Here is an 18,074-nt window from a genome sequence, read left to right as displayed (position 1 = left end):
GAATGCTTCCAGCCTTAAAGGATGGCACACAAACTATGAGAAACTGAGGCACAGGGAGGAGAAGCAGCTTGCCCAGAGTCATGCACCAGGTTCCAGGCAAGCATGGAAACAATTATCTCCCGTTATTTTCAAAGAATGGGCTAACCACACAACCTTCTTTGATATTTTCCTCATTTCCTGTACAGTCAACCCTGCATTATCAGGTGGTTTGAATGGCAGCACCACAAGCTTAATTTCTAATGCAAAAAGGCCTGTTTAATATAAATTCCAAGAGGGAATATTTTTACAGGCTCAACACTATTGGCCTTTCTTGGAGATCCTTCTTGTACAACTGTGAATCCCACTAAATCAGCATTGTCATCTTAAACTGCAGGAGCTGTGAGGGAAGTGCCAAGATCAGCTCGATGTAGTCAACGCTGCCATTTACACAGTATTTCAACATCCAAGCTTTGCATAGAGAACTCATTGCACTTGGTGCTTGACATTATTTCTCTCACAGGGTTAGGCCAAGTACTTGTTTTTTCTTTTGCACCACACAGACAGCAAAACATTTACCACACCTGCAACAGAACTGCTGCTTCTCTATACAAATAGGTGCCCAGGTTCCTTCCTCACCCAACAAATGTTGAAAAAACTTCGCTATGGTCCATGCAATTGTATTAGATAAGCCCCAGCTGAAAAAGATTCACAAATAAAAATCCATCCATGGTAAATGATCTGAGAGCTTCCTAGTTCCTCTGGAGCATTCTGCTATAGAAGGGACAGATCAAACTGACTGCACAGTCCCATCCCTTCCCCCCTGCAAATTTGTTTTTAAATGTCATCTCCAGCATTTTAAAGCAGGGAAAAACTTGTTTCACCCACAGAATGTCAACACAAGTCAAGATTAGTTATAGATGTGTCCTTTGTTTCCCCTTTCCCACACCCCTATCCAGAGGCTAACGAACTGGGAGCAGCAAGTTTAGATTGAAGGCATGATCTGTATCAGCTGAGGACTGCAATACCATGAATGGGCTCCAATTACTGTGTGAGAAACTTGTTCTACATTAAACAAAGCCACCTGCAATGCTTTGCCTCCAAACCTGAGCCATGTATTGTATTCAACTATGTTTTGTACAAAGACTGATTTGATTCCATAGGACAGAGGCAGGATTCTTCCTGGCTAGTGCTACAGCAGGGCATCTTCAAGACTTTCCCATCCCTCAACCAGTCCTACATGACTATTTTTCCCCCATTACATCTCCCTACCTGTGCTTAACCCTTTAATTCTAGGGTTTTGCTGGGGGTAAGCAGGCTGATAAAGGCAAAGGCAGAATTACTTAATAGTGATGAATCCCAAAATTTGGAAATGCAGAGTTTGTCAAAGCAGCTGTTTGCACGGTGCAGCAGCACAATTTTCCCATGATAGTACTCTGCATCCCTGCTTGAGGGTTTTTGTTTCTCTTTTGGAGAGTTAATACCAACTGAGCTTCTACTTAATACCTACCAACTTCTACGGAGATACCCCTTCTCTAAGATGGACTTTTTCACTTTCAAGTTGGGCATAGGATATAAATGTTATGAACCTGTGTCCCTTGTTCATTTGCTTAAGCACCCCCTGAAAGACTACAGGTGCTAAACAGTAAAAAATAAAACTTCAAGAGCAAACACCCCAAACATCTGGACCACTATTTCAGTAACGAAAGCCTTTATACCCATCCCTCAGGACACAAAACCCCATCAGATACCAACTGCTAAAGCAAACACAGTAAGGCCTGAAGCACTTAAGATATTCAACTAATAAGACGGAGGAGGGGAGAAGACCCCCCCCACTCATTACGTGATGCCTGCAGCAAAGGAAAGCAGCAGAGAAAGATATTGTTAACAGCTCTGCTGCATCACTACCACATAAGCAGCAATCCCACAGCACTTTCAAGTGGCAAACAGACATTTTTATTCCTAAAGAAACATTTTCATTTTGCTAAACATGTACTCAGACAGTATTGCCTATGAATAGCGTCCCACTCGTCTGCCTCTATAATATAGACCAGGCACGGGTTTAATTCAGATACCAAATAAAGATATTTGGCAGACTGCTCACTTAGTCTCTCTAGCAGGATCCACACAGCAAAAACAACTGGACATCTCAAAAACAGGCAAGTTCAGCAGGCAAGCAACAAAATCCCATCTAGATGAGTCAGCTCAGCCAACAGTAACTTCCTGAAAAGCTAAAAGGCACCACATAATTCTGGGGTTGTAGGGATGGTGGTGGGAAAACTGGTGAATTTATCTGAATTTTATTGAAGAGAGACTGTCAATAAAGCTTTGGTTTCACAGAAGATTAATGTGAAATACATGAAGCGCAAGACACAGGTCTTGTCAAAGCCATTCATGAAACCCCCCAATCAACCATACAGGTTTACAGACGAAGACTTGTATTTCTGCACCTCACTGTTGTTCCTCTTCTATGCCACACTGCCACTGATAAACAGGTAGCATTTGGAAGGCAGACAGGCAGCTACCCTTTCTCCTCCTAAGAAATCTACTCCAACGCTACCCAGAAAAGCAGTTGGTAGGTAACTCCTGGTACAGCTATTCATCCCATCTTACCCCCTACACATTTAATGAGTGCACTGAAGGAGTCTGCTCACCTAGTAACATGACGTGACTTTGCTTTTCCACCATATTCCACCTTCTCCCGCTCTGTGCATGAACCAATTTAGATGACTAAGACTACTTACCTGCTCATGTTCACAAAATGCTATGTTCACCAATGGGTCTGTAAATTAAAGTTTGAGCTGCAATTTAAATAATCCTATTTTTTCTAATGTCATACTGAAAAAAAGAGGCATAAAGACTTTTCCACGTCTTGCTTGAGAAAATCAGGTTTCAGACCTGCAATGCTTGATGAGGACTGGGGTTACACCCAGGCAGTAGATTCCTGAGCGCAAAGGCATAAGTCTCAGGGAGTCTGAAGTCTGGATGCAAGGATGGAAACTCTCAGACCAGCATGTGCTCCAGTGTGGGCTTTGGAGGAAACAACTGAGGCCACAAACAGCACCAGCATTGCCGTTAACCGATTTAAACTTCAAAGTCTCCACAAAGCTCATCCCACCTCAGAGAACACATAACCTTGACAGTGTTACAGCACCTGCAGAGCTGACTACCCCAGCAGCTGCCTCCAAGCCACCTAACCTGGCATAAATGGATGCAACAGGGATGGGTCTGGGCTGCACCTGAGGAGGATCAAACACTAACACATTATCTACTTCACCACCAAAAGCCACATCACTGAAGAGATAAGGAATTTAAAAAAAAACCTGACCCCAATGACATACATGAGATTCATCACTCTTAGTCCTGACATCTTGGATTTCCAAACAGCAAGTCAACTCCTTTTAAAATATTCTTAGACCTCATTCCTGGCATCCCCCAGCTCTAGCTCTTCCTTTTAACAGAAGCCCTTTGAGAGACTCAGCAGCTGCTCCTCATCTCAATGGGATCCTCTATTATCAGAGCAGCTGCAGGATCAGACCCCAGATCACTCTACCTCTTCTTCTAAAACCCCAAGCCAGAACCACAGAGATCCCCAGCAGCCAGCCGCTATGAGGCTTGAGAGCAATTCTGAAAGTCAGCAGTCAAATGAGGAAAGATGTGATAAAGCAACGGATTTCCATGCTGAGCTCCCAAAAGGTAGCAGCAAAAGTGTTAGATTATGAATCACCAGGATACCAGTTTTCAGTTAAACCCTGCCACTTTACTGCTACAGCTCCCACACATGCAGGGAAAAAATTGAAGCTTACAAAGAGTGATGAGGCAGAGAGCAATGGAAATTTCAACACTTCCAAAACTGTAGATGAAATTACTATGATCAAGAGGAAAAATTCAAGCTCCTAGAGCCTGAACAGTGAGGCACAGAGCCAGGAAGAAATGAAGACCAGCAATTCTGGTTCATCTCAGTGGCGCTCCAGCCGTTTTGCCCTCAGAAAGCTGCATGGTATTCGCCACGCTTTGGAGTAGGTACAGTACAGAGCTCTAATGCAACCAAGAGATCACAGGCAGCCTGGCTCTCCTTCCTTTGAGATTCGCTTTATTTTCTTCATAAGGTCTGAAGCTACTGACTAATTGCCCTCTTCACAGCAACTTCACCACACTGTTGAGTGGGAAGGAGAGGCTAGCACTCCAAAGAATTTATTTCATTAACTTGTTTCAAGTGTAAATTGAGCAAAAAGCTTTTTAATAGCTTCCCTGATCGATACCAACCCTGCCAGTGGCAGGAATGACTCTAAGTCTCAAGCAGTGAAATGCAGAACACTTCAGGAAGGACCATTAATTCTCATTGTAGAATTGGCTGCAGCACTGTCCTCTGCAAAGCAGATTAAGTAGCCACTGTGTTAAACAAGAGACGAGCACTCTGAACAGATGCCACCAAGATCAGCTGGCCCAAAGCTTGACAAATATTTCTCTCTGTTCCAGAGGTCTGTTTAATCTTACATTTAACCCAAAAAGTGTTTCTTTGCTATTTTAATACTGGAGATAATGAACAGCCAAGCAAGAACCCAACATCCAAAAGCAGTCCCGTGAACAGCCAAAAGTAATACGTACATAAAGCCAAAGATTATTATTAGGTCACCGAAAAGTTATATTTAAATAAGCATTCCTGAAGTGGTCAGAAAAATCTCAGTAATGCAATTAGGGACAAATAGCCATTAGCGCCAATCAAATTATTGCTTCTTTATCAAGCCAGATCAGCTGCATGAAACACAGGGCTCCGTTTTTTTGGGAAGCCACCTCCAAATAGGCAACTCATTATCACGGGAGACCGCAAGCAGGGACACGTCCTGCCTGCAAGGAAGCCAGCACGGAAGGGAGATCTGTTGACCCCACGGGGCCGGAGATCAAAGCCCAACCCCTCGCGTGTGTGACCACAGCCCACGGGCAGCGTTTTAAGCAGCTCGGCTGTTGCGGGGTTTGAAGTTTTCCTTCGCTCATTGTCTTTGGTGTCGTGTCCTCCCCCACCTCGTTTTCTTTTCCCCTCTCCTCTGCCCTTGGTTCTCTCCTTTCTCTTTCACTTCCACCCACGCAGCATCAGTTAGGAGAAGCCTCCCGAGCACACGGTAGTTTTCTCTAATTAATCCCAGCACTGCCTTCGCGGCCCCGGGGAGGACGGGAGGTGTCGGCGCGCACAGCACTGGGTCCCCCCCCCCGCCGCAGGGACCCAGGCCGGCTCTGCCTCGACCCCATCTCAGCCGCCGGGGCCCGGGGCGAAGAGACGCTGCCCCGCGGGGGCACACTGCGGGGCGGTTCGCACCAAGACCGGCCGCTGCAAGCCCCCGGGAGGTGCCGCTGGGAACCCGCGGAGCGGCTCTTTGCTACCGTTTCGGAACCCCAGCCCGGCTGCAGGAGACACGCGTGGCTTCCCCCCGCCGCAGCCCCGAGGCTGCCCGTGGACCCGGCTGCGCACCGGGGGCAGGGGAGGGGGGTCGCCCACCTCCTCCCTCCCTCCCACCGTTACCTGCCCGGCCCCCGTCTCCGCGGCGCTGGAGCTGGAAGGGGACGGTGGCGCGGAGCGGCTGGAGCCCCCCCGCCCCGCCGCGGCAGCAGCAGGAGGCGCCGGCCGCCCCCGCCATGCCCGTCCCGCCCGCGCCAGACGCCGCACTGACTCCCCCAGCTCCGCCAACGCCGCTTATCAGCGCTCCGGGGGCGGTGCCGGCGGGAGGAGCCCGGCGATCATTGGGTGTCCGCAGCCAACCGATCCGCCCTCGTTAACGAAAGCCAATGAGATCTCTCCGCAAGCTCCTCCCCCCCCGCACGCGCTGTAAGGCTTAGCCAATCAGAAATGCGGTCACCCTTAAGAGGCGTCAGCCTCGCGTCAGAGCCAATCAAAAGAGGGAAGAGACGTTCAACCGGTGCCCTCTCTCCCTCCCCGTAGCGGCGACGGAACCAATCGCAACAGGGGACAGCTGCGTACAGCCCATACTTCTCCAAGGGAACCAGTCGCAAGCCTCCTCTTACGCCCCGCCCCTTCCCCGCGAAGACAAATCAGAAACGCCTGGCAGTGTTTGTGTTCCGCGCCGGCGGATCACGTGGGTGGGGCCGGTTTCTCTTTCACCTTGGGAGGAAGGAGGAGAAGGAGGAGGAAGGCGGTCGGCGGCCGCCGCCCGCCGCACCGGGACGGGTCCCCCCTCCGCTTCCCCCCCCACCGGCCTCCCTTCCCGCCTCACCCCCGGGGCACAGCGGCAGCGGGAAGCGCAAGGCCCAGCCGTCCCAGGACTCTGCAACCCGTCCTTCCTCCCCCACCACCGCATGAGATGAAGGAGAAAGGTAGAAAGAAGCAGAAGGCTTAAAAATAATCAAGATTAGAGTGCAGGTTTCCAGCACTAAGCTCTTGGGTCCCCCGATCCACACCCCCTCCTGAAAGCAGGCGAGGATTTTATCAGCTTTTAGGGTTTGGGGTTCTCCCCACACTTTTACCTGAGCTCTGCTTTAAGCAAAGCAAACACCGCAGTTGTTGTTCTCTTTTAAACTAGAAAAACCTGTTGTGGAAAATTCTACTACAAGTTTTACTGCTGAGTGAGCTTCTAATTTTGTGTGCCCCTCAGACATCTGAAATTCAAGATACCACAACCCCTCCCAGGCTGAATTAAGAGTTTAAGAAAAATATATAGCTGGAAAAAGGAGAACAGAAATCAAAATGTTGAAGTTGGGGTTTTTTGTGCTGGTTGTACAGCATGACTAGTTCTGTCAGACACAGGTATGGGCTGGCCGATGTGGTTTCATGGTGCCGGCAGAGCTCAACGGGTGCAGTCCCTCGTGGAGCTGGGGCAGGATCAGGTACCTAGCCTCGCTGCTCATGTTCCGCGTTTTGTACTAAGGAGGTGACTCGCTTCCCAGCCTGCTCGCGGGATCTGACCCCTGGGAACACCAGCTTCAACAGAAGCTGGACGAGGACCCTTCTCCTTTGGTTCCCCATCTTTCCCACCACCAAAAGCCTTTGACTCAAGCGAACTTTGCTGAGCTCATGTTTCCAGAAAACTTCTGTTCCTTCCACTATCTCCCATCTCATGTCACCTGCAGGAATCAACTGCTACTTAAAAGAGAGGGATGAAAAAACCAGAGAACACAGACCCATTTGTAGGCCCAGAAGGGAGGCTATGGGGGAATATGGTTTCAGGAATGACAAAGCCAAAGCTCTGGATAGGGCCATAGGAAGAACAATTGAATGCTCAGGATATGGGGTGCCAAGGATTTTGGGGGAGGCAAAGTTGAAGCCATAAGTACTAAAGATACAGTTTTTCACCAGTGCTAAGCATTTGGGAATCTGGCCCTGCTTTCAAGAGTAGGTTCCTCCAAGGTGCCTCACCTCCCATTTGTCCCTGCAGTCTCACACCTGGCAGGTGCAGAGAAAAAAACATCCTTCCACCCACCCAGGGCTCTCAGCAGCCCGTTGTTCACCATCCTCTGACCTTCTGTTCCTCAAGTATCATTTCTGATGATCCATTTAAACCTTGCAATTATACCATGCTGTTTGATTTCTTGAAAAGACATCACAACACGGAGGCTTTTTTTCCTTGTTCTAGTCCCATAAAACATAGTCTAACCAGTTCTCAAATGAAGGTCGTTACATTCCACCCTTTCCACTCACCCTACCTCTCCTAAACCTATAAGCAGACTCCATCTGCTCTGGGTTCTGGCCTATATTCTGCTTCCAGGCGGACACAGTTACGTGGGTTTAGGGAAAGGAAGCATCTGTCCAAGTGAAAAGGGTAGGGCTGATCTATCTAACCCAGGAGCCTGGGAAGCTGTGGCATGGCTAGATAAGAAGAGGGGGAAAGGCATGAGGTGGCAAAGTAGCCCGGGCTTCATGCCAACCTCTCTGGAGAGGAGCGGTTGTGACAGCAGCAGCAGACAGTTGGTCTCCCCCAGTGGCTATCGCAGCAGAGCAGCACTCCCCATCTTCTTCCTGTATCTCTCTGCTCACGAGGCCGGCTGTTGCTATTTGCATGTAATCAGGCAACAGATGGGAAACAAGACAGTGCCATCTTGCTTCTAGAAAAACCCTGGGGGGTCGGGCCAGGGCGGGGAGAGGTGGCATATATTGCAATACTGCAGTTGTTAAAGGAAAAGACAGAACATACCTCCTGATGGAAGCAAAGATGAGATAGAAACAGCTTTGGTTATTAGAGCTTAGAAAACAAACAAAATGCCACCCATCAAACTAATCTTCCCTATCTCTTCTAGCAAGGAGCGCTGCGAGGTCTCTGCTAAGGTGGAAACCCAGTCACACAAGGAGGCACAACGATCTCTGCTCAGGACTGTCCTAAGGGTAGGGGAACATTCCAGAACAGCAATAGTGTTAGGGGGCATTTCTGAGAGTTAACAGCATTCACCAGAAGACAGTTCAAGCATTTCTCTGTTCATGTAATCTTACAACCTAAAATTAAGTTTTAAACTAAACAAAGGTCCTCAGGTGTCTGTTCTCCTAACAGTTCTTCCTATCCCAGCTCCCACTGCAGCAACAAGGTAACACCATACCTAGCTGATCTGGAAACCTTGCTGCTACTCTGTACACAGACATTTCAAGTCAAAGACACCTCTCCCGAAAATATTTCCTTCCCAAGTCCATAGTAGCTATTAGCAAAGAAACGGGAAATTAAATGTAAGAAAATGAAATGGAGAGGGAACTACCAAAGTACAGGTGTTCAAAAGAACATAAAACTACAGTGAAAAATAGTTATAAATGCGAAATAGAGGAGTTTTGACCATATTCTTCTTTCACTGACAGACTGGTAGCTCAACTTTTCTAGGAACCCTTCAGAGTCAGTCCTTCCAACCTAGAAATTCAAATTCACCTTTCAGTTTCTCTGCCACACTGCCTTTTTAAGGCACTGCAATTTGAACCCAATACCCACAGCTGGAACAAACTAAAAATATTCACTCCTCTGTGCTGCTTTGTTTTAGCATAAAGGAGGTCACACCTGTGCCTCTGATTGTTCTCACCATATCTCATGCTATAAATACAGCAAGGAATACTGAAAAAAAGTGGTTCGGCACAACTAAGCAAAGCACCACTCCATCTCAAGTCCAAGTTCTGCTTTCATCAGATGCCTCCCTCAAGGTTTAAAACCCCACATTTTGCTTTAATATGTAGGAAGAGGCAAGAAAGCACCAGCTGTTACCTGTCAAGTGGGCTACAGCCATTCTAGCCAAGTTGCACATTATCAGCCAGCCAAGTTTACTTGCAACAAGAATAGGCCTTTCTGTATCCTTCCCCAACAACGACACACACCACAGAGTAAGCGTTATAAAAGTTCCTGTGTTCCTGCAGGCTACACTCTATAGCCTACGCAGTGCAGTCATCTCCCTGTAATTAAGGTTCCTAATGATGTGCTGCATAGTAACAGAAGTAACACGATCTTTTACAACTGCTCAAGGGCTGCAGGTCAAGGATCCAACTTCATATCATACTCTGCTTGCTTGTTTCCATTGCTTCAGCCGCAGCAGTTTCTTGTAGCCTTCTTGCACAGGAGGAGAGCTGACCTACCACACCACCAGTTAACTATTCTGTTTTCAGAGCCTCAGAAAGCCAGTCATTTCATCACAATTAGCAAACACCACAAAGCTTCAGAATTATCAAATGCATCTCATGGCTATGAACCGACCTATTCAGTGTGTTCCAGAAAGCCATCTTTTAACATTACAGCACTATCCGGTTCCTCAGTATTTACAGGCATGCAGGAGAGTATTTTTGTGTAACAGGCCTGGCCTTCCCTTCCCCATTGGACCTCTCCGAGTACACCCTACTACACATCCCAGAACTGCTACCCACCATTCTTTAGCTTTATGTCAGCATCACTTGAGGAAGTGACAGGCAAATAGGAAACATGTAAGGCTGAACAGTTACCACTGCAGTCCTGTCATTCTGGTCCAGTGCTCAAGTCCTAAATGAGATTATATTTCTGGCTGTTTGCTATGGGTAGGAGGGAGACAGAGCTTAGATTTAAAGTCCTGATCAGCTGAGCATGAACGTGGAAGATCAAAGGGTCATTCAGCATACAAGCTAAGCTTTCCCTCATTGTCCTTGAACAAAATTCCTCTCACTCTAAACTGTGGAGTAAAATGCCTGCCTGTCTGCCTCCCACTCTATCCCCAAGAGAGATGGCTGCATTTCACTACCGGACAGTTTCTGCACTCAAATGTTTTGAGATGAAAAGCTCTAAAGAGCAGCAAGATAAATAAAACTGCAGTTTATTAAAAGAGACTAACAGATTATTCACCAGACCAGCCAAGCTATTTCACAGTCTGGTCATGCTTGCAGTGAAAACAGTGGGAGTTTTGGGAACAGAGCACAAGCCCTGCTAAGAGTAAGGAGACATTATGAAATAGATCATTTTCACGAAGTCATGGAAAGGCAGGAAGCCTCTCCTAATAGTATGAATCATCAATATACCAGAAAGAAAGAGTGCACTTAAAAGTAATCACGGATGTCCAGCACTGCCAACATCGTAATAGAGCATGTAAATGAGTACAAGGAGAGCAAGTCAGTCAAGTACCGACAGATCAATTCAAAACAGACAAGGGACTCAAAACTACAGCTATAATAAAGCATGTCTCATACCTGCTGCTGCAACATCCTCCGCTGCTGCTTGGGTTCCTTCTACCCACTACAAGAGCCATCTGATCATCCCACTGCTGTGACCCTGCAGCTTCTCCTGCTGGGAAACAGACACAGCAGGGATGAAGTTTATTATCTTCTTTGGGATCCTGTCATCATACACTTGCAGAAGTTTGGGTACATGATTTCCAGTTTTCTTTTATAGTGCTGATGGCATTCAGGGCAATCCCTTGCTTTGTGCCAGGCTCTGCATCTATGCAGGAGCTGGCATTTGACTGTTCAAAGTGACACGCAAAGGTTGTCTGCAGCAGGACACAACACATCTAGGGGACAGGGGACACCAGGACTTGTGATCTGTGCTGTTAGATGCCACCTATCTCATCCCGAGAGATGATCTTGTTTCTCCTCCAATGCCCAACCACATGGATTCAGCAGTTAGCCAACATCAGAGACTTAGTAAGATTTCCCAGAATAACATGGGCTGCATTAGATATAAAACATTCACCATTAAGGAATGGCAGTTAGGAGAATGTGTGTTAAAGGAAGCGTTATGTTTTTAGGACAGTTTGCCCAGAAGAGTGTCAGCAATTAGAGCTCTAGTTCACCCATCAGCCACTGTCTGGCAAAGCATGGCAGCTCAGTCACACAGCACTACCTTTCTACTTCCTGAAACCGAGCTAGATTAGAAAGTGTTAGAAACATGATATAGAAAAAAAAGTTTACGTAAAGGGCTGTATTTGGCACAAGAATATTATTCCCTTATAGATACAAGGCAGTCCCAAGACAAGCTCCCCAAGAAGTGCTGCTGAACTTTTCCAGAACATGGAACTTAACGAATTTGGAAGCACAGGTACATAAAACTGTGTGGTAACAACTGGCACAATGTAATTAGGAAAAAATGCAGACACTGAAGAAAATAACCTACTTGGCTCACCTCAGAGCTCAGCAAGCCAGAAGTTCATATGGGAAGAAACTTTTTTTTTTTGCCATGAATAATTACAAAAACAGGAGTTTCAAAGGAAATCAGCAGTTCCAGCTGGCACATAAACCTTATCCTAGGAACAGCCATTTTGCAGCACCACACTTCTAACAGGACACAAGCCCCCAGAAAGCAATCACATTGCTCACCCCAATCTTTACTCATCTGACAAATTTCTCCAAGTAAGACTATGTTTTTTAATAATTAGAGGTATAAAGGACAGTGACCATATCACAGAATACAAACTGCTGTAAAAGCTACTGCTTCCATCTTGTGATATGCTTTCTCCAGATATATCCTCCCATTCTCCATCCATTCTGTATTGTCAATTTGCACTCATTTTGGTGTTTCTTTGACTCCTTCGGTGTTAAGGCACAGAGCTAAGCAGTCTCCTAGGAAACTAAGGGAAAGAAAATCCTGCCTAAACAGAGAAGCCACCAAATTGATGCATATTTAATATCGGAGTCAACCAGACCATCCCAGCAATGGTGTTGCTCAATGTACCAAACTGGTAGTAGTCTGTTCTCAAAATCATTTTGCCCAGCTCTGGTTCTTAATTCCACCTTGTCTTTCTACAATTCTCTCTTACTCTTGTCTTAAGGCTTATTTTCTTGACCTTTGGCTAAGCCTCCAAGTATACTCCACCCTTTAGTTTGGGGTGACATTTGGTTTCTGTTACCTGCCTCCTATTTTCACTTTGGATCTAAACAGTAGGCACATCCCAAATTATCCCTCTACCTCCACTACTGCAGGCAGATACCCGAGGCACAGAATATGGTGATTAGGGATCACTCTTTAATTAGCAGAGCAAGCAAAGACAAATTCTGTCCCTACTATACTCACACATAACCTGTTCTTAATATCCCCAAAGTTCTTACTACAATCAAGATATTCATGTCAGCTGGAAACTGAGCTACAAAGTCTGTGGCTAGTTGCCCACAGTACCACAGTCAGTTTTACAAAAAAGAACTGCCCACAGGATGGGCTCAGAAATGCCAAACAGGATGAAGTTTTGCCTTCACTTCCCACATCAGTGTCATCTTTGGAGACAAATGTTTCTTACACCTGTGAAAGTTTGTGTCATTGGGCTGAACAACATGAACAGAGTTTTCCTTTAAGGAAGCATGCAGAGGGCTTGATTGATTAGGAAGCAAGGCATTAACATCGGTGCCAGGCAGTTGGAGAGCACTGCCTAGACTGGAAGGAATGTATTAAAGGAGCAGATCACAAATCCAAAAGCAGACAAGAGGATCCAAAAAATAACCCATTTTGGCAGGAACAGGACGAGGATGGCATAAAAATATCTGGCCTATCAATAGGCTTTAGTCCTGCCAGGGCAAAATGTACTTTTATTGCAACTATTTAATAATTAGATTATACTATGAGACCCAGGGGAGGGAGGGAGGGAACCAGGAAGTGCGGCTATATTCGGCTGTAACTAAGTGAAAAACTTCTGCTTTCAGCAAAACTCAGACTGGATTTTTTTCCCCTTATAATTTAAAAAAAAAAAAAGTAGGCCAAACTGGATTGACCTTGCTCCTGATGCCAGAAAACACAGACTCCACTCAGATGTCTGCATGCCAGAGCCCAGGGGAAAGAGCGAGTGCATAGATTCTGTTCAAGTTTACTGCAACACCCTTATCCATCTACAGCTAGTTGTGTTCTGCAAGACCTTCAGCTCAATGCATGGTACATGGCCACGATTCTCCATACAGGGGCTTCTGTGACTATTTATACTGCAAGTCAGTATCCATTCAAATCTAAACTAGTTTCAGGCTTTAAAAAGGAAACACATACACCCCCCAGCCCCAAGCTGTTTGCTGAACTGTCTGCAAACACATCCTCTCAAAACTGGAGTCTTCCTGATGTGCAACAGCTGATGTATTATTTTTTTAATGTGAAAGTAAAAAATACTATGCCAATCTGGAAATAAATCCCACAGGCTAGGCTAGCTTCAGCACTATGATTATCTGAATTAAATACACTGCTGTTGGGTTTGCTTCTGAAGTGTACCAAAGCCCACTGGAGAGCTGGCCTCTTCAGCTGTAAACAGAAGTAAAGACTCAAAAATGTATCAGGTCAAGCTTGTTGCTAGCCCAGGTTCCACAGCAGATTTTCTACCACGCTAAATTCTGTGCCTTGCACCTTCTACCATTTGTCTACACATATCTGCATTTAACCTGTCTGCACATCACTGACTATACTTTGTCAAGAACCCACAAAGTTCAAGCTTCTCAGCTAGTGACAGTCAGAATAATTTAGGCTCCAACCCCCACTCAGAGCCAGGCCAACATAGATCAGGTTGCTCAGGCCCTGTCCAAAAATACAGCCAGCAAACAGCAGCTAGCCCTCAGTTACTCTACAGTAAAAGTGCCCTTGTAAGAGACAGTGACTCACTCCCATATGGGTCTTTAAGACACATCAAATGCTTGGGTCAAGAGGTTCTCTGATGCTGCTCTATCATCTAGACCTACCACACCTAAAACCCAAACATTTAAAAATATTAAGCTGGAACCCAAACCAGAGGGAAGCCACCTCTACTACTTACCTTCTGAAAATGTTAAGGTAAGAGAAGGAGCCGTCCTGGATCTTCATATCTGTGTAACAGTGCTCTGGATATTTGTAGCACTTTGTCATTATTCTAGTCTTTCTGTAACTCTAGCCCCCAGAGCTGGACTGAGATGATACCTAAAAGCAAGTAAGATTTATTCAAGTACGACACTTCAGATATTTTTCTGGTGTATTTTCATTATATAGCGTTTCTTTCACTTGCTTTAAAACATGCTTAAGTAGGTAAAGTAGCCCTGCAGGAATGCATCGTAGCAAATAACACACAAAGCAATTAAAGTGAATGCTTTAACATTTATAAAGCACTTAGCAACTGAAAAACCTGAAGTACTTTACAAGCATTTATTCTGCTTCATAACAATTCCTACATAAGCAAACCTACTTGTAATATAAGTGATTGCTACATTAAGGTCCCGCAGGCAGCTCACTCAATGCCATGTCTCCACAGCAAGTGGGAACCAAGGCAGGAGATTGGAGTTTTAAACCTAATTTCAACCTATTGATGCTTCTACCTGTTTATGGAGATTAGTTTTACTGAATACTCCCTTTTCATTGCCTGTATTTTCTAAGATTCAGCAAGAGATAGTTTGGTTTTTTTTTTAAAAAAAATACAACAGTGAATGTACCTAAGCTGAAGTTCCAAACAGTTTTAGTGATGCTAAAGGCCTAGAGAGATTTCAACAGATTCAGTGAGATCTTCAAGGCTAAGAGATTTCAGGTAGCTAAATCTGCTGACATCAGTGGCAATCTGGCACCTACATATATTCAATAACCAAGGATTTAAAAACCAAAAATCACTTTTGTGTGATTTAACACTTAATTTCAAGTTATCACGCACTTGCTAAACTTTCTTCTGGTGTAGCATCAGGAAATTCCTCATTTCCTACTTGGAAAATTCTGACAGAGTTAAGAGACTGCAAGTCTGTCTTAAAAACCTTATTAAAGGGAGTTTAACCTGAGTGGGGATCTTGTAAGCTGAAGCTACACCGGTGTTGCACCCTGAAGAAATCGCTCCCTCTTCCCAAGCCGATTCCCAATTTCAATAGCTTGCTCAGGGTGAAGAAGTGGTTTCATGCACTGACATCTAGTGGTGACGCCAATATGGAAGGCACCTGCCGGCATACACAGCCTCTCAAGCGTCACATCCCTTTGTATTTTCCCTTAGAACAGACTTGCAGTTCCAGCTCCGACAAATGCCAGGGCTGGAGCTTCTTCGGTACCGACCGCTGGCACATGGCCAAGGGCTGTACACATCCTTCACATATAAATTAATTAAAAAATAGATTTTTATTTCTGCCAGAAGCCTCCTAAGTCTGGGCTGGATGTTGAACTGAAGTGTAGCAGCAGTAAGTTAAATCCTTGCAGTCTGTTCTACTGGTAAATACACACGTACAGAAAAGTTCTTGCAAGCTCTGCTGTGGTCATAATATGATCTGATTGTTGCTCTTCTGAAAGCATCACACAGCTTAGCAAATGTTAAGGCCATCTTCCCTTCTTGTTGCCCCCTTCCTCTACACACAGTGGATACTGTAGAGTTATGTCAATTCAGTGTTCAAACTGCACAGAGGACTTAACAGTTTGCATTACCTTTTTAATTATCAGGTGATGATAAGACAGCATGGGGAATTGGATTCCTGGCTTCTGTTCAAGTACTGCCACCTCTAGGAAAGTTATTAAACACCACCCACCTCTGTTTGCTTTGTTTTTCCAATAACATCCTGTTGGTGGTGGCAAGTCCTGCTAGTATCTATTAACATAAACAACTTATTTCAGGCATAAGCTTCACTAACACCTAGAAGCTCTAATTAATATTTTATTTGTTTGATAAAATTAAGTGCTATAGCTTTCAATGCAGAGTTTTTGAAAGAGGAATCCTTTAGCTATCACCAACAGGCAACTATTTCAAGGAGATGTGGTAATGTGCAACTTTTCACACGGTCATCGTATACTTTAGTCTTTTTCATTCAAGCAAATCTGCAATTGAATTTGGATATTTGAAAGGTCCACATATGTTATGTCAGAACCAGTCTTCAAGCTACCTGTCATTTTTCTACCACAGGCAGATTTCATTTAATGCAAGGAGATAAAAGATGAATAACTTGCAGTCTACAAGCTCTTTGACATCTTTTTTATTGCTCCTAACTGCCCCACATTTCCATTAGAGCCCTTCATAAGTTTGCAACATTAGACATGTTTACTCTTGTGAGGCCTGAGCTTTGTCTCATAGAAAATACACAGGAGATGAGCAACTACAAAGTGTTCAGACTAACTTCTCCCTTTTCTTTCCATTAAGGAATACTGCGCTACTTTTCTTTGTTCTCATTCCTCTTGCTCTTTGAGGTGATGGTTTAGTTCATCCCAAATTTACCTTAAATTAAACATTTCAAGTGAGTCTAATAACCCGAGCATAACGCTCATTAGCCTAGCATTAGATTTTGGCTCAACTGCAATTTGAAATTCTACTGCAATTCTAAATTCCAGGCAGTCTTTTCTTTTTTCTTATAAAGTAGGAATAATTCATGCATCTGCACAGCAGTGTTTTCTCCTGCAGCAACCTTTCAGTAGGTTTGCAAATTGGTTCACTGAAATAACCACAGTTACTAATGAGTTGTTCATGCGCCCATAGTTCTCCTGGGCTTAAAGTGTACAATTTTTAGATCAAACGTATGCTTATTTGCAACCAATACGTACACTCCCACTTCACATACCACACATACTGCTTCCCATTCCTCCCTGCTTGGGCAAAAGCAGAGGTATTTCATCTTGACTTCTTCAGAAGGTTTGCCTTTCAACATTTCACAGGAGACTGGCTACACCTAGGAGCAACAACAATTTGGAATGAGAAAAAATTGTATTACTTGTATGACTAAGGATGACATGCACTCACGAGGCTTATAGGATTAGGCTCCAAGAACTTCATAATCCCTAAAGATAACCGTAGTTGGAAAGAAATCATGTGTTCCACTCAATACCCATACTTTTCCCCCAGTCTTCACATAAAGCAAGATACTGTTGCTCACAGACAGTATTACCACATTAACGTTATTGATATATTACGTTTAACCAACCATCAGCCTAATCACAACCAGGGAAGCAGCTCCCACAGAGTGCCTGGCCAGTGTGGGGGACCACACAGGGGTGAACTCGCTGCCCCTCTGCTCCAGGCCAGCCAGAGGCCCGAGGTAGCGAGAGCCGCCTCCAGGGAACTACAAGGTGCCTCATCAGCTCAGGGCAGAAACACGACCAGCTCACATTCGCCCATGAAAGAAGTACATAGGCAAAGCCTCACCAAAAATACACACACACACACACACCGACGATATTTCGAGAGCGGAAAGGTTAACTAACGACAACAGCCTTTCCGAATGAGAGCCCAAAGCAGCACAGCCCTGCGAGGCCCGCCCAGGCCCGTTAGGCCCCTGCCACGGCCCGCCCCAGCGCGGAGTCAGGGCCCGGGAAGAGCCTCTCCCTCCAGCAGGCCGCACACAGGGCGGACGGCGGCACCCCCCTCAGCAGCAAAGGGGGCCGGGAGCCGGGGGCGCGGCGCTCCCCGCCTCCGCCTCAAGAGCAACGGGAACTCACCGCCTTCCTCCACCCAATCACTCCGTGGACCCGGCGCCGCGCCTCTGCCCGGCCCCAAGATGGCCCCAGCGGGGAGGGCTCAAAGCTGCCCGAACCCAACATGGCTCCCTGGGGAAAACACCCGCTCCGGTCCCCGGGCACCGCCGGGAACACGCTGACTTCAAACCCGGACCCAAGATGGCCGCCGCCGCCCCCGCTCTGCCAAAAGCCCTCAGCCCGAACCCAAGATGGCCGCCGGCAGCTTCACCGTCAGCGGCGCCGCCGGGATACCTGTCCGAATCCAAGATGGCAGCCCCCGCTGGCTGTGAGGCTGGCTCGGGGGTCACGTGACGGAGGGGGGGGTGTGGACCG

At 46.0% G+C, this 18,074-nt stretch overlaps 1 protein-coding gene across 7 annotated transcripts in view; it reads right to left on the bottom strand.

The window, feature by feature from the left end:
- FAM117A (family with sequence similarity 117 member A) overlaps positions 1-18,033 on the bottom strand; it is a 33,842-nt gene extending 15,809 nt beyond the window's left edge. For 3 of the 7 annotated variants that reach the window (XM_049799414.1, XM_049799415.1, XM_049799416.1), the window contains exon 1: positions 5,495-5,625. In XM_049799414.1, coding sequence (XP_049655371.1) covers positions 5,495-5,609 — 115 coding nt within the window. In that variant the 5' untranslated portion in view covers positions 5,610-5,625. Of the gene's footprint in view, positions 1-5,494; positions 5,626-10,597; positions 10,695-14,121; positions 14,262-16,849; positions 16,958-17,723; positions 17,968-17,993 lie in introns of those variants that run through there. The other 4 variants (XM_049799419.1, XM_049799418.1, XM_049799420.1 and 1 more) reach the window with 4 other exon arrangements.
- Positions 18,034-18,074: the final 41 nt, after the last annotated feature.

Source organism: Accipiter gentilis, chromosome 5 (genome assembly GCF_929443795.1).
Source record: "Accipiter gentilis chromosome 5, bAccGen1.1, whole genome shotgun sequence".
NCBI classification, from domain to species: Eukaryota; Metazoa; Chordata; class Aves; order Accipitriformes; family Accipitridae; genus Astur; species Astur gentilis.
Note: the sequence above shows the minus strand (reverse complement) of the source record. Positions and strands in the feature narration are given on the sequence as shown.